This window comes from Pelodiscus sinensis, chromosome 24 (genome assembly GCF_052426305.1).
Source record: "Pelodiscus sinensis isolate ZL-2025 chromosome 24, ASM5242630v1, whole genome shotgun sequence".
Lineage (NCBI taxonomy): Eukaryota > Metazoa > Chordata > Testudines > Trionychidae > Pelodiscus > Pelodiscus sinensis.
The window spans coordinates 15,877,438-15,902,379 of record NC_143075.1 but is presented as its reverse complement, the minus strand read 5'-3'; the positions used below and the strand labels follow the sequence as shown (position 1 = coordinate 15,902,379).

General features: G+C 44.6%; 2 protein-coding genes across 3 annotated transcripts in view; one reads left to right on the top strand and one right to left on the bottom strand.

Moving 5' to 3' along the window:
* The window catches only part of CASP9 (caspase 9), an 18,225-nt gene extending 15,452 nt beyond the window's left edge, over nt 1-2,773 (bottom strand). The window contains exon 1 of one of the 2 annotated variants that reach the window (XM_089773165.1): nt 2,681-2,773. In XM_089773165.1, the coding sequence (XP_089629291.1) occupies nt 2,681-2,686 (6 nt within the window). In that variant the 5' untranslated portion in view covers nt 2,687-2,773. Of the gene's footprint in view, nt 1-1,252; nt 1,505-2,680 lie in introns of those variants that run through there. The other variant, XM_006132727.5, reaches the window with a different exon arrangement.
* Nucleotides 2,745-24,942, top strand: DNAJC16 (DnaJ heat shock protein family (Hsp40) member C16). Its single transcript, XM_014578377.4, has 15 exons — nt 2,745-2,883; nt 5,015-5,200; nt 7,067-7,133; nt 8,234-8,564; nt 10,519-10,703; nt 12,347-12,451; nt 12,992-13,150; nt 14,293-14,423; nt 15,133-15,316; nt 16,355-16,537; nt 17,600-17,676; nt 18,505-18,585; nt 18,679-18,774; nt 19,869-20,036; nt 21,182-24,942. The coding sequence occupies exons 2-15, from the start codon at nt 5,034-5,036 to the stop codon at nt 21,576-21,578; spliced, it is 2,331 nt and encodes a 776-aa protein (XP_014433863.3). The 5' UTR covers nt 2,745-2,883; nt 5,015-5,033; the 3' UTR covers nt 21,579-24,942.

Genomic DNA, 24,942 nt, shown 5'->3' with positions numbered 1-24,942 from the left:
AACCAAGACAGAAAGCATTAGCATCCAGTGCACAAGTCATGCCAATGGTCCAGCATTTCTAAATAGCACAGTGATGAATATGAGAGGGCAAGGAAAAGAACAGAACATAAACTAATCAAGTATAGCTTTTTTAGTCTGTACCCAGGCAACTCCAGAGCCTACTGATGTCCAAATGTCAGCAGAGTGAAGAAGATTCTGCCATTTCACTGCTGTTTTTCAGAAACTCTAGGTGGCAGTGACAGTATTAAAAATTATATCACTTCTATTCAACTGCTGTTGGAAAAACCTATACACAGATGTGGTTGAAACTCTCGTGCCCCATCAAGCCCCATAACTCATTGATGGCCCTTCCATCTTCCACATCAGCCTCTGGTGAGAAACTCAAGACTCTGCCTATTAGACACCCACGTACTATCATCTGAGATAGGTGGGGAAACTGAGGCACAGAGACATTTCCCTATGTCAGACAGAAAGTTAGTGGTAGAGTGAGGGTATAAAACCCAGGGCATCTGATCCATTCTCCACTCCAACCACTAGACATCACTGGCTCCCACAAGATGGGACAAGTTCTACTGTATCATACATAACTTTTTAGTTGCTTGATTTTGTATCATACAAACTAACCCCAGCCTTAAAGAGCTTCTCTTGGCTTGTTTTCATCCATGATTGGGGTGGGGAGGAGGGAATTATGCCACTTTCATTCCAACAGTTGCTCTTCCAGCAAAAGTCATAAAGCTCAAATTCACAGCAGCTCTGCAACTTGGCTCCAGCAATAACCCAGAGCAGAGATATTAGAAATCCAGGGAGCTACCCAGAAATTTTGATTTTCCAGTGGCTGTGAAAGTTCAGATGTTTACAGGCCCAGCAGCTCGCAGCCCGACAATGGCATCTAGTGGCTGCTTGGTTAATTTCAGGAGAGTTCACCAGGAAGCCGAAGGGGGTAGTGCCAACCCCACCAGCGATAGTGGGGGCTGGATGGGTGTTGATGTGAAGGGAGGGAGAAGAGACACCGCCCTCTTTTCTACACTGCAGTCTCTAGTTATTGGGGGGGGGGGGGAAATATGAATTACCCTAGAGCAGAGCAAGGGGGAGGGGGCTGAGCAGGGATAGGAGGAAGTCAGGAGCAGGGTGGGGGTGGCGACAGCCAGGGCAGAACGGCGGGGGTGGGAGGATGGAGCGGGGCAGGACAGAAGCTCCCCAGATGCAGCCCCGGGTGCGGAGGAAGCAGCGGACCCAGGGTAGGGGAGGCCACCTGGATCTCCTCGATCATGTCCTGGGTGAAGACTCCTTTGTGCAGCAGCAGGTCCCAGAGCGGAGCCACCTGCAGCTCTTGCACCAGGCGCAGGCGGCTCCTCTGCAGCAGCAGCCGCTGAGCCTCCTCCATCCCCGCCGCCCCGGGGACCCCCTCCGGTGGGTCCCGCGGGAGGGGAAACTGGAGACGGCCGAGATGCTCCGCCTGTTTCCGGGAACCGTCCTCAGCCCGGCCCCCTTCGGAGCGGTCTATAGGATCCGCCTTTCCCCTAGGCCTCTCCTCCTATAGGAGCCTCCCGTTTGGTTCCTTAGCCCATAGGGACCGCCCCTGAGCCCTACCGCGTGTAGGGGGCTGTGCTACAGTCTGTGCCTGTCCTTCCCTTTTTACAGCAGCTCCCCTCACAACACCCTACTGTCCATAGGGGCCGAAAAGAATCTACCGGCTCTGTCGGGCTGTAGAGCCCCTATTGCCCTTCCGCTAGATGGATTTCAGTTTTATTTACCCCCCCCCTTTAATAGACAGTTCTTCCCCATGAGGGAGCGTTGCACAGCTAACAGCAGTTCTGTGTGTCACTATCCTCTGTTTGACTAGCTGGCATGGATCCATACCGGCCTAGAGGGACCATTACTTTGTTCCCCTCCATGCACGGACTCTCGCATTGGTGTGGATTTTAAGTAACTGTGCTGAAGCCTGTTGGTTCTACTGGCTTTCCACTGGCACAGCGGGACCCTAGTGTGTGTTCTTTCTTGCCATTGCACTAATTGACCCATACATGTGTGTGTAAGCTAATATATTCAGGCTATTCAGAATAATTAATGAGGATAGGAGAGGACTGGCACCTACATCTAGCTGGTCAAGCCCTTTAATTCAGTTACCACTCCAAGAAAAAAGTGGGGGGAGAAAGTAGGGCTAGATAAGAAACAATATGGTGAGGTCAAGAAGCCACAGGGTGATACCACACCATGGAGATGCAGGCTGACACCATGATGACACAACATCACATTGTGATGCAGCACTACATTGACCTGAGCTAATACCAGGACACATCGCATTGTGACTATGGTGACATGGGTTGACACAACACGGTCACATGGTGATGTGGCATCATGGGGACATGGGCTGATACCATGAGGTGACATCCCATGGTGACCCAGCACCACTGACATGGGCTGACACCATGACACAAGTGCAGCAGCGAGGGGTGCTCCCACACCCTTGGCTTCCATTATGCAGTTTGGGTTCAGCAGCTGTCTGCATAGGCACAGGCACACGCACACCCTCCTCACACACAATTGTTCCAGCGCCCCTGCTATGACATGACATCACAGCATGACACAGCGCCACAGTGACAATCTGACACCACGACACACCCCAGGCCTGAGTGGTGGGATGCCAATGCCTCCCCACGCCAGGCCGTGCCCCTCCCACCTGCATCTCCGCTTGTATCCCGCCATGCTCCGCGCGATGGGACTCGCTAGCTCTTGGAGGGCCGCGCTTCTCTATAGCCCGTATCGCGTCTCTATGACCGGGCGGAGCGGAGAGCGGAAGTGAGCCGAGCGGCGTCTCTATGGTGACGGCTGAGAGGCGGGGCGGCGAAGCCGGAAGCGGGGACCGGGCGCCCGGAGCACAGGGTGGGTATCGCCCCCCCATCTCATTGGGGTCCCAGCCTGGGGTGAGCGTTGCCCCTTTAAGGGGCTTCGACATGTGATCTAGGGCGGACCCTCCCCGCGGGCCATCTCGCCCGCCCGCCCCGGGCTCCGAGCGGCGCCTGGGGCCTGGCATGGTCGGGGCGCCCTGCTGGGGGGCGGCATTGGGGTGTGGCCAGGGCTGCCCGATGGGCGGTGACGGGGGGGGGCAGCTGTGGGGGGCTGGGGGTCCTGCTGGGAAGCAGCGCCGGGAAGCACGGGGCGCAGAAACGAGCGGGGTTCCCGGCTCTTCCTCCCACCGCAACCCCCGGCCTGGGGTACCCCGCGTTGTCAGGCTGGGATGTCAAGCGCTGGGGGGTGTCACATGACACGTGCCCCCAAATGTACATTTCACACCCATGAGAGTCTATAAGAGCTGGGAAATACTGGGGGGGGGGGGTGAGAGGATTTTTTTTTCAGTGTTCCGTGCTCGTGTGTCTCTTTAAACAACCCCCCCCCCCCGCTAGACCAGTGATGGTAGCTCTGAGAACCTGTTGGTAAAATGGACTGTACTTACCGTCATTGCTCAAGATGTGAACTATGCAGCCTATAAGCAAAAAGCATAAACAGTGAAAAGCTGGATTTAAAAAAATCTTTCCCCTGTTCGTAATGTGTTATAAATAACATCTGTGAATAAACTTATGTACGCTGTTAGTTTAACAATCTCACCACAGCTGTAAATGGTTTTGCTTGCTGTTGCAAGTAGTGTTCAAGATAATGGTAATAGATTATTAATTTTTTTTATTCTTTCATTTTGTTTAATGTGTATGGCAGCTTTTCTGTAGTCAGTTTCACTGCTACCATTGTGCGCTTAGCCATAGGATCACATTCTGAAACTAGGAGAGAAGGGTTTTTTATTTATAATAGGAAAATATGGATAAAAAAGAACAACATGGGGGGGCAGGAGTAATAACTAAAAATATTCTAACACGCTTTTTGAACTGACTGGAGTTCAAGGAATAGTCTAGCAGCACCTTAACAACTAACAAAACATGTAGATGGTATTATGAGCTTTCATCAGATGAATGGAGTTATTAAAAGTCCAGTTCTAAAATAAATAGGGGATCGGGTGGGGGGGAAAAAAGGTTCAAGAAGAAATTCAAGGTGGCATTGTCTCTTCAACTAACATGGTCCCATGTAACTGTCAGCCATCAAAAGACTTCGGTTTCTGATTACTGCATAGTAATGATTACTGTATTTTGAAAAGTGTACTGGTCTCTTAAGTGTCTCTGCTAGTCCTGATAAAAGACTTTAGATAATGGGATGGCAGAAACAGCTAGGCTACGTCTAGACTGGCATGATTTTCCGCAAATGCTTTTAACGGAAAAGTTTTTCCATTAAAAGCATTTGCGGAAAAGAGCATCTAGATTGGCATGGATGCTTTTACGCAAAAGCACTTTTTGCGGAAAAGCGTCCGTGCCAGTCTAGATGCGGTTTTGCGCAAGAAAGCCCCGATCGCCATTTTTGCTATTGGGGCTTTTTTGCGCAAAACAGTACTGAGCTGTCTACATTGGCCCTCTTGCGCAAATACATTTGCGCGGAGGGCTTTTTCCCCGAATGGGAGCAGCATAGTATTTGTGGAAGAACACTGATAATCTTACATCAGATCGTCAGCGTTCTTGCGCAAATTCAAGCGGCCAGTGTAGACAGCTGGCAAGTTTTTCCGTAAAAGCGGCTGCTTTTGCGGAAAAACTTGCCAGTCTAGACAGCCCTATTGTTTATTGCTTTTTAATACCTGAAAACTGGTAGTGAGCTCCTATTAGGTATAAAGCACAAGTGTCTTGGTGTAGAGTTCTCAAGATAGAAGCTACTAAAATGTTGAACTACACAGAGAAGCAAAATTATAATTGGAATGATATGATGATCATCACATGCAAGGGCAAGAACAGACCCTACTAAATCCTACCTTTTTAGTAATCCAAGAGATGAATTCTGGTCCTAGTTGTTTGAAGGAAATGGGGCTTTTGGTCTTGCAGTTTTGCCACTGGTGTAGGATTAAATAAAGGGGTACATAGATTTTGCATCAACCCCTAGTTTTGCACTTCTGTTTTATGTATGCGAAAACTCTTCTGTCCAGGTTGCCTAAAGGAAGAGAAATGGAACTGAAAAAATTAAGCATCTCGTTGATTGTGGTCCTGGTTCTGGTCTTGGTCCTGCAAATTTTATCTGCAGTGGATTTTGATCCATACAGAATCCTTGGGGTCAGCAGGACATCCAGCCAGGCTGATATTAAAAAGGCTTATAAGAAGCTTGCCCGGGAATGGTAGGTGTTTCAAAATACATTGCATATTAAATTATTTCTGCAAGGCAGAGTCAGCTGTTTTCATGAGTGCACCAAATATTTGTGAGAAAAAGCATCAGCTACAAAATAAAAACAAAGACATTTAAAATTATACAATAACCATTTTACCCGGACAGTGTACTTGCTCTTACCATGTTCAGTAAAACCATATTATAACTAGTGAGCAAGTGCCTCAGCTGGTGTAATTCATTGTAAATCCACAATGTAAGTATACTGATTTATTCCATCTGAAGAGCTGCCCCACAGTTTTCAGGTAAATGTATCTGCTGAGCAGGAAGAAACTTTTTTTCTTTTAAAGAAAAACTGTACAGTGTTTCTTAATAAAGGGCCCAATTTTGCAGCCTGATAGTGAGAAATACTTACTTCAATGAGTAGTATCATTACAGTCAATGGCACCTCTTTTGTGAGTAAGTACTACTCAAATAAAGTTTCTGGAATTGTACCTGTAATGTTTAGTTTTCTTGTTTGTATGTGTATTCTATGTAAAAGGTCAGTCAGACCCTAAATTCTGTATATGAGTCTTGTTCCCACATGCCTTGCACCAGTGACCTGTCAACTTCAGTGAGACTATTCACAAGATGAAAGATTACACATGTCAATGCAAACTGCAGGATCTGGCCCTGAATTATACCTACTAGTGCATATTGCATATGCTGTAATATTTCCTGATGGCATTTTCTTCCAGTTCATCCAATGCTCTGGGCATCAGACTTTGGAAGGTCTAATATGAAACTCCCTCCCCCCTTCTGTTTTGTACTTTACAAAATATAACATATTAGAAGAATCACTGAGGGCAGAAATTTAAGAAGCAAATGGCTTTAAATAACTTCTGTACTATATCTTTAGGGTTGTCATAGGAATTGTTACTGAGTAACACTCACCAGTGTTCCCTGTAAGCTGTGCACCTGGGCAGCTACCCTGGAGAAATTCAAATACCACCCAGCTGATTAGCAGAATGCCCACAGCCACCAACATGTGTTTCTATTGGTGTTGCACATCCACACATACCTTGGTGCACATATTTATTTCGCATATATATGTGGAAAAATTAGAGGGAACATTGACACAGGCTGGTCACATGTGCTAATTAGTTACATGTGCTCCTCACAGCCAGCCAGTAACTCAACTGAGTCAATCTAAAAAAATTGATCATGGCCAGCTTCAAGTCAGTGATTTTTTTTTTTTTTTAGTCAAATTTTTGAGGTTTCTGAAAAGAAGTGAAGTAAACTAACTCAAGTTATGACCACACAATAAGACCTGTTTTAACACTGAAGGTGAGAGCTAATGTATGGTATCTGGAAATTATCTGTACTGTTATCTGTAGCTTTAGGGGTCTCTCAGAACCGAGGCATTATACAAGAAAATTATTAAGATTCAGAATAGAATTGCAAATATACCAAATAGTTGCTGTGCCTAATATATATAGGGCAGCAGCTAGTGCATGTATCTTTGAAATTGGTAGGATTATTGCTGAAGGAATTTTCTGCCTGGTGTCAAATCTAGTTTTTAGTTCCACTTGGATCATTTATTTATGAAACAAAATTGGAAACCGAGGAAATGCTTCCACATACACCACTCAAATCCTGTTGAAATTCTTTATGTGGTTCAACCTGTGTGGGAGAAATAGACTTTTGCCATAAATCTGCTTTAAACATCAGACGAATTAAGAAGTAAATACCAGTAAATGGCATTAATGTCTACATATCCTGCTTAATAGGAGTATTGAACTGAAGCTGACAACCCTAGTGGCGTACGTTTGCCTTTCTGTGATAAACTGCTGCTGCTTTCTAAAGGATAAAATCCATTTTCTGTATTTTTGCATTGTAGGCATCCTGACAAAAACAAGGACCCAGGAGCAGAAGATAAGTTTATACAAATTAGCAAAGCCTATGAGGTATTGGACACCATTTGGTAACTTTGTGCTGTTTTTAGGATGTATATTAGAGTCTGGAAAGTGCTGTTCATCTTTCACAAGTAGCCTTTACTATTTTCCTGTTATGTCTACATGGAACAATTTCTCGGCTCTGTGTATGGAAGGGTTGGGTGGTGGAATTTGTCTAGGTTTTCTTGAAGAAAAAAAAAAAAAGACAGTTGCTGATAGCTGCAGTCTTAAAAAAAAAATCACTATCCATTTAATACTCAGATGTGAATTAATCTCAATAAGTCATGAACATCCCACAATTGGAAATATTGCGAAAGAATAAATGTAAAGTTCTATCTTTTGCTTCTTGAAAAGCATCAAGCAAAGAGTAAGGAGTGTCCATTGAGCTTAGCAGAGCAGGCTGGTGCCACCTCTTTGTATTTGTTGTGCACGTTCCAGTGATGTTGTAAGTGGGTTTAATGGTTTGAAAGCTTTAGTTACTTCTAAAACATTATTTGCATAAGTAGCACTTGCAGGTCACTCGTCCAAGCCTCACTGAATCAGCTACTGCAGCATGTTGCATCTCTGATGATGCTTTTCTTACCATGCTGAGTCCCCAGGAATAATCTGAATTTTCCTCTACCAGTTCAAGACAGTTTTTGCTGCAAATTCTGCTTGTTTACCTGAGCATATCAGCTCTCCCAGTTCATTTGACTGTTAAATGTTTGACATTGTGAGAAATCCAAAGTAGTCTGCTGGACTATGATTGTTTTAGGACTCGATTTGATGGCCTGTTAGCTGAGAAACTGAAATAATAAAAGAATTTGGAAGACATACAGTGTCAGAGCTAGGAAGCTGGAATTCTCCAACTAAATGTTCTGTCTCTTCATGTGAACTCTGTTTCACTCCATGCCACATAAATGGATTTTGCTACAGAGACAAGATATGACAGTTCCCTTTCTTGGAGCTCAATTGGGTAGACATTCAGCAACAGGAATTCCTTTTCCCAGTATGTCTGCTCCTTATTGCCATTCAGTTATTTTAAGAAGGGGAATTGTCATCCTTCTAGTTCTCATTCAGTATGAGCCAGCCAACCCTTGTTTCTTTTCAATCTTCTTAACTCTGATTGACAGATCCTCTCCAATGAGGAAAAGAGATCCAACTTCGATCGTTATGGAGACGTGGGTGAAAATCAGGGGTACCCTCAACAGCAGCACCACCACTTCCATCACTTCCATGAAAGCTTTTACTTTGATGAATCCTTTTTCCACTTCCCATTTAATTCGGAGAGACGAGACTCCTCTGATGAGAAATACTTGCTGCATTTTTCGCACTATGTGAACGAGATTGTGCCGGACAGTTTCAAAAAGCCCTACCTCATTAAAATAACCTCGGACTGGTGCTTCAGCTGTATCCACATTGAGCCTGTGTGGAAGGAGGCTGTTCAGGAGCTAGAGATGCTGGGTAAGAGAAGCAAATTTAAAAAACACAAGCTGCAATGTGTTTTCAGAGAGGCTCTCAGCAGTTTCCATCCTAGGCTGTGGCAATTGACTTCAGCTTCTGGGGTTGTGTTTGAATGTGAATTCAGCCACCGAGTTCCTTTGTGGTTTATCAGTGAATGGATTTATTTCTTTTATTTTCCAGTGTAGTTGGAGGAGGGAGCATTGGTCTCTTTTTTTCCCCAACACCAGTCTTCATCAGTGAAACTGAGACAAGGGAAATGTAGGCTTAACACATGAGAAAACACTTAGGAATTGTATGGCTGGGTCAGTGGAAGTTGGTGAAAGCCCCATCCCTGGAAGTAGTTGGAATTAGATGAAACGAGGCTTTAGTAAACCCTGCCCAGGCAGAGGATGATCGGGATGCAATCTGGGGAGTCTCTTCCATCTCTAAATTCAGTGATTGTCTCCTTTTCTGCTGCAGTGTGATTCCTAGTGCCTGTGTCATTAAAAATACCATCAAGGATTATTGCATGGTCAGGAGCTACAATGTTCAGCCCTGCAGTATGAACATTGCATCGCTCTTTGAGCTATATCAGGAATGGTACTGAGATGCACTCTAGAATCCAAAGAGGATTGTGAGCCATTCATGTAGGATACAAGACGATGGGAGAAAATGTTGGCATCCAAAGTGAAAATCAGGGAACACTGGTGTCGCGAGAACCACAGGTCTGATGATGCATACCCAAGGGGGGGAAGGACAGAACCAGGTGGACTGTTTTAGTAAATCAAAGATATTTATTTATAACAGTGATGAATTTATAATATTTATTCTAAGATTTTTAATAGACGGTGTTAATAATGAATTTACAGTATTTATTATATTTATTTAAACATGTCAGACATATAAGGATGGGAATGGCAAGGGGAATAGTCTCTATTCTAAAAATATCCAGCTACACTAATTAAATAACAGATATAACCACAAACTCTATGTACTACCCAAAACAACTACAATACTAAGCTTATATAACAAAGAAAATCAAATCATACATACCAACTTACACAGCACACGGAACGTTTCAAAGATATCAGTTCGGTTGCGAAGGCCTTGGTTGTGCCCGAGAGTCGGGGAAGGAGGCTGGTTGGTTAATCAGGCCGGCAGCGCTTTGGAGTATACGGGAAGGCACACGCACGGTGGTAGATGTGTTGCGAAGACTTCCTCGAGCGAACTGTGCGATGGGTATTTATCCCCAAATCTGCACGTCGCTTTCCTGCGCTTGCATATTACCATATATGGCCCAATGGTCACCAAGTGGGGGGTCTGTGTCCCAGGGGTTGGGATGAAACTGAGCAGGTTTCATGCGACCAGGTAAGCCCCGCAGTTCTCACGCCAAGGTGACGGGTGGGAGAGTCTGAGGCTATTTTCCCCTTTTCACACCTTCCCTTTTTCTAAAGGCAGTGGTATGCAGGAAGTGTGCGGCTGGTTTCTCCCGAGGAGTACTGCAGCCCAATATAGCAAGAGCGACCTAGCCAAACTTTTTACTGGGGGGGGGGGGCAGTTTTTTTTTCCCCTACCAACTGGAATTATAAATACTTAACTGGAATCGAAGTATATCATGTTTCTTGCTCAGGGTGAAAATTCCTATCCCCTTTCTGGATCATCTACAAAAATGGGTATGGTCCATATGGAGAACATATATTCCAAAATAAGAGTGCAGGAACAAGAAGTTGCTGCACTGTATGTTGAATTTAATATTTTCTTTGGGGTTTTAACATGCCAAATAAAGGAGCTTTAGGCAGAAGATTAGGGAGGAGATGGTGCCATCGTTACTCATTCCTGAGACCAGAGTAATACAACTCTCCTTGGAATGTGAGAAGGGGAAATACTGTGTAGTACCCGCTGACTAATTCATCCTCTCAGTGTGCTGGGTGACCACAGGCATGTTAGTTCTGAATCCCTTGCCTTTCTTTTTCAGGAGTGGGAATTGGAGTTGTCCATGCTGGCTATGAGAGACGCCTAGCACATCACTTGGGAGCACACAGCACACCATCCATTCTGGGACTCATTAATGGGAAAATATCCTTCTTCCACAAAGCAGTCCTTCGCGAGAACCTGCGGCAGTTTGTGGGCAGCCTTCTTCCAGGGAACCTAATAGAGAAGGTACTCAACATGGAGAACAGTGTGTTAGGGTTCTGATACTTGATAGTGTGTGCGAGACCCTTGCATCTCTTTGTTGTCTCTGACACTGCATCAGACGGAGTCAGTCTCTGATGTGAGCTTTGTCTTGGGGTTGTCAGAAGTTTCTGAAGCTGTTTGCATGGCCTTAATAAAGGGAGAATGGTGGTTCAGATGAGTGAGGTAGTTACAGCTATAAATGCTGGAGCTGGTTTTGAAGGAACCACTACATGCATGTACAAGATGGAATTTTTCTTCATCTTCCCCTGTATATAATATGTGCCACAGATAGTAGCAAGACCACTTCCTCACACTGACAATACCCCACTTACCATAACTCATATCCTTCAGAATTAAAAGCGCTCCGCAGTGCTTCTTAGCAAACACTTGACCATACACATTGGGGCTTGTAACCACAAGGTGCCAATTTGACACTGTTTGGGATTACACCAGAGAGAGTTATATTAAAGAATGATGTTGGAATTCTGCTTTGAGGGTACCAAAATGTTCAAGTATGAAAATGTTGTTCTGGTTTGGACATGACCTTGGAGACCATCATTGTATGTCTCTTCCCCTCCCCTTGCCCAGTCCTGCAAACTAATAAGTACTTCTTGCAAGATTTTCAGTTTTCTCAGCTTCTGCTGACTTTGGGCCTGACATCCCTTTCATTTTAGTAGGCTTTGGATCATTCTGTTAACTTGAGTAAGTTTTGGATTGGGTCTTCAAATGGGAATTGAGCACATTGAGACATATTTGAGTAAACATATTGTTGACCTCTACTCTGCCCTTAGAGCTTATTCGCCATCCAAAGTCATCAGTAATAGAGATGTTAAATATCGAGTAATTGACTAATCGAATAGTTGATGCATTTTGCATTGACTATTCAATTAGTCAATAGGGCATCTCTGCCTTTGAAGTGTAGTAACACTGTTTGGATTGCAATTGCTACACTTCAAAGGCGAAAACGTCGCGTAGAGCCCGGGGTCAGAAGAGGAGTACCCTGGAGCCTGACACCGGGCTCTCCGTGGTATTTCAAAGCAGCAGTGCCGCACGGAGCCCAAGGTCAGCAGGGGAATCCTCAACTGATCCTGGGCTCCATGCAGTGCTGCTGCTTTGAAACGCCACATGCAGCCTGGGGACACCCCAGCTGGCCTTGGGTTGCATGTAGCGTTTCAAAGTGGCAGTGCCACATGGAGCACAAGGTCTAGCCCCAGGCTCCACACGGCGCTGCTGCTTTGAAGTACCCCCTCCACTCTCTCGCACCCCCCCCCCCCCCGCTGCCTCTTTCTGATAGAGGCAACAAGAGGGGGGGGAAGTGACTAGTTGACTAGTCCTTCACATCCCTAATCAGTAATGACCACCAGGTACTTGCTTGTGGAAATGATTATGATGTTACTGAGAAATTTATGACATCAAATCTAGAAACTCGCAAAAGCAGAGAGAACTGCTAATATAAAAAAAATTGTTTGGCCTTCGCAGGAAAAGATGCAAAGGTTGGCCTTTACACAAAAATCATAACATTTTGGGAACTTCTTAGAATCCAGTTCTAATTCAGCCATTTAACCTTATTGAACTTTAGTTTTCTGGATGTATTGAGGTTGAAACTAATGTTCTGTTTTACATTTAAGATTACAGATAAAAATTATGCCAGATTCCTGTCAAACTGGAAGAAAGAAAATAAACCCCATGTCCTTCTGTTTGATCATATGCCACTAGCACCATTGTTATACAAGGTAATGAGTGTGTGTGTTATCTCTGGCATTTGGATAGCTTTATAAATCCTGCTGTTTTAGTAGAGAATGGGATCTCAGTGTAGACAAAAGCTGAACAGTTCTTCTAAGCAGCATTACCCAGCCTGAATAATTTCATGTTGTGTTGTTTGAAGACTGCAGTTGGGGTCAAAAGAAGAAATCATAATTCCTTTTCCACCACAAATAGTTAATGATCTGGGCCATTTGAGCACTGGGTTTGGTTTGAGTTAGAGGATGATGAGTTGCTAAAGAAATATCTGGCAACATATAGAATGTTTAGATTGTAAAATAAATGTATGAACCCTCCAACCTTCCTGTGGTATGAAGAAGAAGCTAACTGAATAATAAGCTTAGTAAAGGGAATGGGCTGACATTGTGTCATTTGGCTGTTATAATGCTGACTAGGTCAGACTTAACAGTGCTGTTGAGGTTAGGCAGGAATAGTCACCATAAGATGCATTGGGGAAGCATCAAAGCATGATCTGCAAGGTAAATATGCACTGGAACTTTGTTTCCCTCTAGCTCACTGCTTTTGCATACAGAGATTATTTGTCCTTTGGATATGTGTATGTTGGACTCAGAGGGACTGAAGAGTTGTCCAGACAATATAACATCAATGTCTACACCCCCACCATCATGGTCTTCAAGGAACATATTGATAAGCCTGCTGACGTTATTCAGGTATCACTTTGTGGCCTGTGTCTTTGTCTGGGTTGCAAGTAAAATAGATAGCAATTGCTTTTCTGGCCTGTTTCTTACATCAGAAGTTGGTCATGGGAGCATTTAAACCCGACTCTAGGTTTGGTGGAAGCCAAAATTAAAGCTTCAGAAGGATATCTTGAATGATTATCAGAGAGGGAGGGAGCTCAGTAGGTTTCAACAGACATGTGAACTAACTTGGAGGATAATTGGGTGGCAGCTGTGGTTTTCATTTGGATGTAGTTTTGTAGCTAAGTTGGTGAAGAAGGGCAACTCCTTCAGTATATCAGTGATTGTACAGAGAGTGGACAGCTCTTAAATTCACTATTGTCTGAAGTCCTTCGTCTCCTAGGAAGAACCCTTGGCTCTGAGGAATTCCTTAGAAAGATTAGTCCATGAGACTTAGAGGTTCCACAGAGAAAGTGCATTAATAGTGAGAGGCAGCATGTGGGTTATGCCCAAACCTTTGTTCTTGTGCAAGTATGCCCCAGTAAATGCTGAGTTGTCAGATCCTTCGGTCACTGTTGTGCTTTCTGACAGTTGGGATTTTCAGATTACTGGATGCTTTAATATTTTCCCCCTCAGCACCAAAAGCCATGAAATACCCCTTCTCCCGGGGTAGTCCTACGTGGCCACGCTTCGAGTCCCCTGAACATCTCTTCCATTGGGTGAAACATCTTGTTGACCTTCATTAGGGTGACCCTTTAACAATACAGATTGAACTTCTCTAGTCTGGCATCCTTGGGACCTGACAGGTGCTAAACCAAAGAATTTGCCAAACCATGGGAAGTCAGTATTGTCTAGCAACATTGCCAACACTTGCACAGCTTACTGGGCTCTGAGAAGACATGTAGGGGGTAAGTGAAGAGTGGAATAACATCACAGAACACAAAGCCAGGCCTGGTGGCTGTAAACAAACTTTATAGACCGTGGGAAACTTGGCCACACCCATGATGAGTGGACATCTGGCTAATTAAAATCATGCCAGACCATGGATTTTGCAGGACCAGAGTGTGCCAAACAGGAGAGGTTCAACTTGTAGAGCATTTGTGTTCCATGCGTGTTGAACATCTTTCCAGTTTAGCTGAATAATGATGGTCTCCTATTTGCTTTGTCCTTTCTAGGCACGAGAAATGAAAAAGCAGCTCATTGATGACTTCCTCTCTCAGAATAAGTTCCTTTTGGCAGCCAGACTCACCAACCAGAAACTGTTTCATGAGCTGTGTCCTGTGAAGAAGTCTCACCGTCAGCGGAAGTAAGGCTCGCTGTGATGGGAGTTCCTCCTCTCCCCATGCTCTCCCTACTCCCCCTGGCTGCTTATTGGTGACCTCTTGTTTAACTTTCGGAGGGGGGTGTCCATAAAGAGATTTATTGGGAGAACAGAAATTGTTAGATAGGATCAGAGCAGTGGTTAGCCTGTCACCATCAGTGGTCAGTGCCAGATGCTTCCCAGAAATGTCCAAGAAGCCCTTCAGTGGGACAGCCTGCACCCAGGAAAGTTTCCTCCTAACCCCTAAGAGTTAAAGATTAGGTCTATATCCCTTCAGGGGAAGTGGGGGGGGCTTTATTTTTAATATTAGAACTTGGGCTGCTGGTTCTCATTCATCAAAAGTCTGTTCCGCTTCTAAATCCTGTTAAGATCTTGGTCTCTGTGCTAAGGCAATGAGTTGGGTGAAAGTGCTTCCTTTTTATCAGTTTCAACCGAGCCACTCTTCAGTTCTGTTCACTACCCCCTTGGTTTTGTATTATGGAGCAGAGTACCTTGCAGGAACTCTGTGGGGACAGGGACGCAGAAGATGGGACGGACTGAGACTGGAACATTGACCAGTAGAATATGTAAGAAGATAGACACAATGAATTGTCTCTCTGGTTTGTCAGGATCCATTCTAGTTGGCAGGTTGGGTTTGTTATTCCTTTGTATCTCCAGGCCTGTTGTGAATCCTCCATTTCATTGTGTTGTCTAGGTACTGTGTGGTTTTACTTACTGGCGAGGGTGACAAGTTTGCTAAGACCTATGAGGCATTTGTGGCCTTTGCTCTGGCAAACACAAAAGACACCGTGAGATTTGTGCATATCTACAACGACCGTCAGCGAGACTTTGCCCATGCCTTGTTGATGGATGAGGAGAAATATTGGGGGAAATCTGCCGTGAGTGTCACATTTTTCCTTCTGTTTAATCTGTAATTCAGTTGCTTTTTCTCTGAGCTTTATTCTTTTTCACCCCAGCCTCAAAAAAATTTTTCTTTTTGGGGGAAGAGAATATTGCCATTGCTTCTTTGCAGTATGGGAGCATGTTATGGGCAAGATCAGACAGACCTGTCTACTTCTAACAAATTCTCTTGTATTGTATGTTGGTGTGTTCTGCCTCCAGTCAGCTTGTGCTGAAATCCTCATGTGGACCTTCATGTCTTGTGTATTGCAATTCTGTTCTTTTTGATCTGTCTCAGTCCCAGCTCTCTAGATCCAGGATGTGCAAACTCCATTGTTTGCTTTCTGACGTGTACAAAGTGTAACCATAGCATCTTCCATTCTCATGATTCCACTGGCTCTGTTCATTTCACTGTCTGGCTCAAAATTGTCATCTTTATCTTAAACCCCTCCATGAACTTGCTCCTGACAGACGCATGGATGGACCCTGTTTTTCCCTTCTCCTCCCCAGCCTAATGCTTATTTAGCACTGTTCTACTCTCTCATTTTACTCTGTCACTTCACTCAATGTGAGAGCATTTTCCTCTGCGGCTACTACTATTTGGAATGACCTTCCTATATTTTCACCCCCAAATCCTTTCTTTATCTTACATCTCTGCTGTGAAGACATCCCTCTTTTCCCTCCTGGCTTATGTGTCTTAATTACTTTCTTTCTTGCTAACTCTTAATATGATGTGGAATGCAGGGTATATGAAAAACACTATACAGAATAAGTGTTGTGATTCCAAAGAATAGGAGCTAGGGTGTAGAGAACACATGCTGTTCATCTCTCTGATTGTTGGGTATTATGGAACGTGTAGTCAGTGTTTTTATACTTGTTCCCATTCCAATGCTTTGCCTGCTCTTTGATATGGGTGTTGTGAGACATGAACTGAAACAGCTGGTTTTAATCCGGATCTAAGTTCTGAATTCTCATTTGACATTGTTCCAAGTTGAGATCTTGTTCCCTAAAGCTTGTGATGTTATTGATTTGTTCAGGTGGCCATCCTGGAAAGGCGCAATAATGTAGGAAGAGTGGTCTATAAAATCTTGGAAGATGCCTGGCAGGGCAGTGAAGAGGATAACTTCATTCTTTTGGATCTTCTGGCTCAGTTAAGAACAGATGCTGGTCTTCTTTCTTCAGACACTCTCCTGCCAGACTTGAATGATGAACTTGCTCCTGTAAGTATTCTCAGTTTTGTATAGAGGTGTAATGAACCTCTGTTAGCTGGTTCTACTTAACTCTAAGGGTGTGTCTAAACTACATGGCTTCATCGATGGAGCCATGTAGATTAGGCTGATCGGCAAAGGGAAATGAAGCCGCGATTTAAATAATCGTGGCTTCATTTAAATTTAAATGGCTGCCACACTGAGCCAACAAACAGCTGATCAGCTGTTTGTCGGCTCAGCGCCAACATGAAAGCCCTTTATCGACCTCTCTGTTATGCCTTGTAGGATGAGGTTTACCAGGGAGGTCGATAAAGGGCTTTCATGTCGGTGTGGGAGCATCCAGACTAGCGCGCTGAGCCGACAAACCGTTGATCAGCTGTTTGTCAGCTCAGCGTGGCAGCCATTTAAATTTAAATGAAGCCGCGATTATTTAAATCGCGGCTTCATTTCCCTTTGCCGAACAAACAAATCTACATGGCTCCGTCGACGGAGGCATGTAGTTTAGACATACCCTAAGATTGCATCTCTGTGGTCAGTGATGGGCAGTATGGAGATTGAGTATTAGAGAGGCAAGACTTTCATTTAAGGATGTAAACATTTACTCGGTTAACCAATAAGCTTGATGTTTATGTTTCAGTTAATGATTAAACTCCAAGTCCCACCACATGTGCCTAGGGACCCTCTTGGTAGTCTTGTGTGCCTTAGCTTCTAGCTGCCACCTGTCATCTCAGCTGCTGGCCCTGTGCCCGGGGTTCCTGCCAGATGCTAGCTTTGGGATGCCAGGCACGGTTGGAAGCAGAGTCTCAGGCATGGAGCACCAGGGATCCCTGGGTGCACTCCACACACCCCTAGTTCCCTGGTTAAATGTTTTTAGTAACTTACACAGTTCCTGTTTTTACATGTTATTTACATCCCTACTTTGCTGTGTACTCATCAGGAGCAGGGGATAGCCCCCGTGATGTGAGGTAGTTGAACTGGTTTGGACAAGGAGTGCGAAGTCACCTAGCTGATTTGTTTCTCTATGGGTGGTGGAGAGAGCAGTCACCTGGTCATTGATGTGTTGTATCTTTACAGGTGTTCTTTCTCCGATGGCTCTACTCTGCAATGGAGTATGTCTCGGACTGCTGGGACAGCATATTTCATAACAACTGGTACGGAATCAGATTTTAAAAGATCAATGTAGCTCTTATTTTGTGTATAGGCTTAATAGCCCTCTGTCTTGCCTGAGGAGAAATTCAAAAGCATATCCAAAGCTAGAGAGGTATTTGACAGGGACAGAAGGAGACACGTATATCTTCTCTTGGAGAGAAACTGTGGGCCAGTGAAGAGCAATGAAGTTGAGATCTGCCACTGGATTCTGTGCTATTGAATACACACCATTCCTGTTGGCAATAGGCCTGGCTTGGTAGTCTTGCTGTGTGGGTTTTCTTTAGCAGTTAGTATTTTTAAAAACATTCTTCCATTTGTCTCCCTGCCTTTCATTCAGAGAGGGGAACATTGAGAAAACATCCATTAAAGGCCTTCAGACAGGAGACTGTCTGTTCAAGGAAAATGATATGTTGTTATTTGGGGTGGAAGGGAGTTGAAGTCCTGTGGTAGAAGTTGACTGTAGATCGGGGTGGGCGATATTACTGCGGTTTGCCAGGGTTAGCCCCAGATGGGCTGCCACTGCTAGAGTTACCTGGGGAGGCGCAGGTAAAGACGATTCCAGCTCCCGTTGGCCAGGAATCGCCATTCCCAGCCAATGAGAGCTGCAGGAAGCAGCACAGACCGGGACACAAGTTCCCACTGCTCCCATTGGTTGGGAACAGCGATCCACAGCCAATGGGAGATGCAATTGCTTATACCTGCGGAGGTGCAGGTAAATATAGGGGCAGCCTAGGAGGGGCTAACCCTGGGAAACCGAATTCGGCCCACAGGCCAATATTTGCCCACCCTGCTGTAGGAACTCAGAACTTACTGCAAACCTTCTCTTTTAGGCGGGAAATGATGCCACTTCTGTCCCTAATCTTCTCAGCCCTCTTCATTCTCTTTGGCACTGTTATTGTTCAGGCTTTTAGGTGAGTACCTGCCAGACCATCTGTTGAAGCCTTATGCATCAAATTCCTGCATCTCACTTGAAACTTACCCTGTTTTAAAATGCTCCCTTGCAGTGATTCAAGCGATGAGAGAGACTCTCCTCTCCCTCAGAAAGACGACCCCACTGAAAAGAGTGAAAAGAATGATGCAGCCTTCAGCAAAGAGAACAGGTTTCCCTTGCTAACTCCTTCCTGCACCAGCCAGGCCTTCTCTGCACCTGCACTTTCCTGCTCAAGAAACTTGGCAGGGCACCATCTTGTCACTACTGCCTTTTTCCCCCCAAGCAGAGAGGGCAGTTGGGGAAGGGCAGTGAGTAGATAGTTGGGAAATAATAGAACTGGTGTGAACTTAGTGGTGTTGCTGACAACCAGCATGTGAGCAGCAGCATGTGGGTGAGTGGAGTGTAGCTGATAAAAACGGTGTGTAGGGAATGGACACAGTTAGGAGCCAATCAGTGGAAAGCAATACATTGAATATAAGTGTCTACTACAGCGTTATTTCAAAATATCTTATTTCAAAATAACGTGTCTCTACACAAAATGCATTTCGAAATAGCTTTTTGCTATTTCAAAATAGCGCATCCACACTGATTGGATGCTGAATCGCATTTAAGGCCAGCCAGAACTGGTTTCGGCGGGGCATCAGATCAGAAGTTACCTTGTGGCCAGCAGGGCACCCTGGGAAGGGCTGGAGGCCCCCTACTTCGAAATAAGCATCTACACAGCACTTATTTTGAAATTGGTGCTATTTCTCATGGAATGAGGTTTACCAATTTCAAAATAAGCCCTCCTGTTTCGAATTAATTTCGAAATAGTTGGCTTGTGTAGATGCTAGGAAAGTTATTTCAAAATAACAGCTGTTATTTCGAAAAAACTTGCTGTGTAGACATACCCTTTGGGACCAAGAGCCCCTCTGAGATAGAGAACTGGAAAGTAGCTGTTACCTGAGCAGTGACGAAAACCTGTCATATTCAAGGGGGGATTGCAAGTTCCACCTGTTTGGCCCTAGACAAATGCTTTGTGGAGCGATGAAAGAGAAGAGACAATGACTTGCCAAAGAGCATCTAATCTTTAGCAGGCCAAAAGTAAACTGCCTTAATAGATTGTGGATAGAGCGTGTCAGTTTTCATGAGTTCTGCCCTGTGCCAGATTATAACCCACACATTGTTACATGGGTTTGGAGTTACTTTTCACTAGGTCACTCTTTCCTTATAGCGAACAGGTGCATTTACTGTCCTTTGCTCCCTTTTCACTCTGCCCAACAGGATTCCCAAAAAGGGCTTTGTGGAAGTGACTGAGCTAACAGATGTAACCTATACTAGTAACCTGGTGCGCCTGAGACCGGGTCACATGAACGTGGTTCTGATCCTTTCCAACCCCACCAAAACTACCCTACTTCAGAAGTTTGCCCTGGAAGTCTACACATTCACAGGGTAAGTCTGGAGTTCTTTTCTTGGGTTTCTGCTGTGCTCTTAATGACCCGCATAGTGTTGTGCAGTGGATGGGTTGGAGAGAGTGAATTGTTCCATTGCTTTTTAACATGTACACTTGCATGCTTGCTCCCAAGAACAGCTTGAGCTGGGTGCTTACCACACCTGCAAGAAGGTTTAAACTGGTAGTTGTTTGCTGGCCTACATTAAATGGGTTCGTAGGCTCTGTCCACTTTGTAATGAATGTGTGTCCTCTGTGCTGCCAGTGGTGCAACCGGTAATCTCAGCAGGCTAAGGACTGGATGAGTGGAAGAGCCATGGAGCCTCAGTTCTCCCCTCCAGGTCCCCACTTATGTTATGCTTGTGTTTGGATAAATACAGGGCTTCAGTTTCCAGGGCTGTCAGTCAATCAGCCACTTGTCACTGTAAGTCAGTGTCAAGGGGCAACAGGCCCTTGGAGGCCCCTTGACTTTACTTTTGATTGAGTAACCTAACAGCTACCAAGTCTATTCACAGAATGGCCTCAGTCAATATACGCTCCCCCTGTATTCAGAGTATTACAGCCCAGCAGCCTCAGTTCATATATCATAGAAAAAGTTCCCTCCACAATGGGGTATCTAAGGAGCTGGTAGGGGGATCCAGACCCTCCCTCTCACCTGGGTCCCAGCCCAGTTCACTGCTCTCAGTGGGGAATCCTGCCACAACAATTCTGCTACAGCAGTTCTCCACCTGGGGCTATTTCCTACCAGATCTTGTCAGAAGTCCTCTCTCTCTTCACACTCAGGTTCCGCGGTGTCTGCTGTATCCTCTCTGGGCCTGGCTGCCGCTACTTGGTTGGACAGCACCTCCTTCCCCTTCAGCAGTCAGCCCTGACTCAGCTGCTCCAGAGGCTTTTATAGCCAGCCTGCAGTTGGAGCATGCTCAGTAGGGCTGTGGGGGTGGAGCCCTCACAGCCAGCTGGGCCAGGGTAACTCCTAAAGCTCCAGTGCAGGGTTGATACACTTGTCACAGTCAGAGTAGTTTGTACAAAAACTTAGAAAATACATTACTTCAGCCCTCCTTCAGTTTCTAACCTTGATGTTTCTTGTGTGATGTCTGGTCTAAGGTGGAACACTGTCTAAATTGGCTTCCTGTCACTTTTTCCGCAGGAGCAGCTGTCTTCATTTCTCCTTCCTGAGCCTCGATAAGCATCGAGAATGGCTGGAGTATTTGCTAGAATTTGCCCAGGATGCTGCCCCCATTCCAAATCAGTATGACAAACATTTCTTGGAGCGCGACTACACTGGTTATGTCCTCGCTCTAAATGGCCACAAGAAATACTTCTGTCTCTTCAAGCCTCACAGAGCAGGGGATGAAGGGGGAACAATGGGCTGTGAGGATTATGACCCATTGCTACATGCAGGAGAAACCCGGGGAAAATCCTCTTCCAGTCCAGGAGCCAAACAAGTTAAAAACAAATTAAGCAAGTTGTCTTTGTGGATGGAACGTCTCTTAGAAGGTTCCTTACAAAGGTTCTATATTCCATCATGGCCTGCATTGGACTGAAGGCATTTAAAAGAGATTCTAACATTACAAACTTTTTAAGATGACAACCATGGACGATTCTTTCCAGGAATAAACAGTCATGAAAATGGACAGTAGGTTTTAGATGAATGCTCCTAGGCCTAGTGAGTAGAAATATCTTCCTACATCTTTGACCTAGGATCGAAAGATGAAATATACTGAAGTCCTCTGTACCAAATTGTTCTTGTATTTGAATGCTGTACTATCTAAGACAAAAACCAGTCTATTTTCCTTTAATGTCCTGTTCACCACATCGCCTCTGTCCTCTTTTCTCAGTGGAAGAAAACCTGGGAGTTCTTTGCAACAGTGACTCAGTTTGGACTGAATACAGTGAACCTGTTACGTAGGTCAGGTCCCCCTCTCCTTCCCAATGCTTAGCCCATAGTGCATGGCGTGATACTGGGAAGACCCTACAGACTCTCCCCCAACCTCTGCAACTCTGAAAGGCCTCATGCCAAGCATTCTTATGCATCAGCTTTCCCTGCGGTAAGTAATTTAGGAGTGTGGTTGGGGGTATCTCCCTTGTAGCAAACCGATAGCTGGTATTCCCAGACAGTTGGGGCTAGTAGGTGATCGGCATGTGTCATGCGCCTTGTGTAATAGTTCCACATGCAGCTTCACCCACTAAGCCATAACCAGGGAGGGAAGGGGGATTAGCACAGCCGTAAATACTGTAAAGATGTGGAGCCATTTAAATGTACATTGTTTTCCAGATGCCTTTCCGCTTCTGTCCATTTTTAGACTGCCTCTTAGAGCCATAACTCATGTCCTCAGATTGTAGGCATAAGCTGCTATGAGCCAGTAGACATGTAAAAGAAAATGTAAATACCTGCTAGTGAAATAGCTCGGACACCTTTCAAACAACAATGGTACATCTCTAGTACAATATTAACTCTTCTTTGTATCAAGGAACTTAATTCTTTAATGATTGTATTTTTGAACTGTTACCCAAAAATGCTGTCATCCAATCGTCTGTTACATGTGGAATTAGTTTTGTTGTAGACAGAAGTTTGCAAGATGCTTCGTTTCAGCTTCTCTCACTTTGCTTTTATCCTCAGCTCTTAACATACAGGTTGCCTTTTTTTCTTCTTTTTAACCCGTGGTTCATTGTAAAACTGAACTGGTTCTAGCCTGTGGCATTACTGTACTTAATTATATCAGATAGGCTCTCTACCAGCCATTTGGCTTGCCTAACGAGCTGGCTTTTTGTTAGAGTAAAGTAGTCACAAATAAATGGTCTCTTGCTGCTGCTACCTAAAAATCAAGTTAAATTGAAAAGGTTTCTTTTCAAAGCAGGGAATTAGACTCTTGTGACACTGCTACTTTCTTTCCTCTCTGTTCATCTGCGAAGACACAATCACTATCTAATGCTTGCTGTAAACTCAGTAAACTGCTCCAAAGTGCCCTAGACAGGAATTTGAGGCTTCCACAGGATGCATGATGGCCAAATTCTGCATGAGTTTTCCTTTGATTCAGATTGAGATTAACACCTGTGCAGCAGTCTGAACCTTCTTGTGAAGCACTTCTCCCAAGCATGGGAGATTACTTTAAAACCTCACTACGCTCACCCCTCCCCTAAAAGAGTAGCTTGGTTCTATGGATAAATATTCTACCACATGAACCACCCTCTGACCCAAGTGGGATCTAGACATATTCAAGCAACCTGACTGGCTGAGGTATTCCTCACAGCTTTATAGCAGTGGGTCACTGAATTGATGATTTGCTGCATTCTGCTTTGTTTAGAGAACAGATGTGCTTCAACTAACGAAAGACCACTTGAACACTAATCATAATGCTCTTATATATAAGGGTACTGTCAGGTTCAAATATTAGAATCAACTGACCTGGTCTGTGTTACTTAGGACTTCTCAGATTATACTCTTATCTGCAGTGTGTAACTGTTTGATTACCAAGCACAAGCTGTGAGGAGGGAGCAAATTTTTCTTCTGAGGAGATCTGCCGAAATAAAATGCTGAAAAATCCTTGAACTACCTTAAAAGCCACAGACTGACTTTTCAGTCTTTATGCTATTTGTTTTGAAGCTGGTGCTGTAGTTGGTTTAGGTGATGAAATAGCCTCGTTATTTTCTGGTGTATGTAGCCAGTTGTACCTTTTGGGTTTTGCATGCTATTACACAGTGCTGCCAACCCCAGTGCTGGACACACTAGAGAAGAATCCAAATTTAAAAAGAAAATTCTTGAAGCTCTAAAAGTAGCCACACAGTGTCTCCAGGCGTGGGTTAGGCCCAGCAGGAGCGTTTACTAAACCTGGATGTTCATGTCTCTTCTACTCAGTTTAAAGCCCTAAGAGTGATGCTGGTTTCTAAGGGCCCCAGTGTGCTTTGTAGAAGAAAGTCCCCTAGTCCAAGGATCCAGGATAAAGCTATAGACCCTATTTGGAGGGCATAAGTGCTGGGTAGGCCTCGCGCTTGTTCTTTACAGAGGGATGACTGACCCTGTGCATAAACACCTTCTGATATGGGTTTTATGGAGGGATCATTTGGACTAATACTTCTTCTGGTGGTACCACGGATTCTATTCCCTGGGGAATCAAAGTGAACACAGAACAAGGTTCCAGGCAGTCACACCAGCTCCTTTGTACTTGTATGTGATGTTTCTTTCGTGGGCTGAGGCACACTTCATCTGTTCAGCACAGGTAGCACTGCTCTGATAGCCAGATGGTTGCATTATTCATTTGGTGCAAAAGACCACTGTCACAGGCTCTGCTTGGAATTAAATATCTCTGCTTTCCCTCCACCTTTTTCCAGATGCTGCAAGACCATTACCTTGGGATAATTCTGTTGCCCCTGATTTGCTAAGTAATGAAGGAAATGCACTTGGCCATTCTCAGTTTGTGTGTGATATTTTCGTGAGTTAAGAGTGAGGAAATTTTAACTGTTAATGTACTGCTCAGCTAGAAACTCAAATAAAAGCTTTTTAAAAGTAAAACTCCTAGAAGCTGAAGCAAAACATCTTTACAACACAGGGAAATGTAGCCTAGAGTCCAAATACTGTACCTGACCTTTCCCTTTGATTGTGTGTGGCACACAGCAGCCTCACGGCGATTGCTGACTCAGATCTGTACGGTCAGTAAAAGCTTGCCAGGAACTAATACACTACAGTAATTCAGCCTGGGAGATTGGATTGAAAAGCAGGTAAATATTTTGCACTTTTGATACTCTTAGAGGGGGGGAAATAATTTATTTGTCAAATGTCTTTTTTTAAGTTTTGTTTTTGTATTTGTGACCAAGCACTGATAATGTCATTTTGTTTTAAGATTATTACAGATTCACAACTGAAATAAACTATTTTAATGTGAGAGGAGGTGGCCTTGTATTTTAATATAC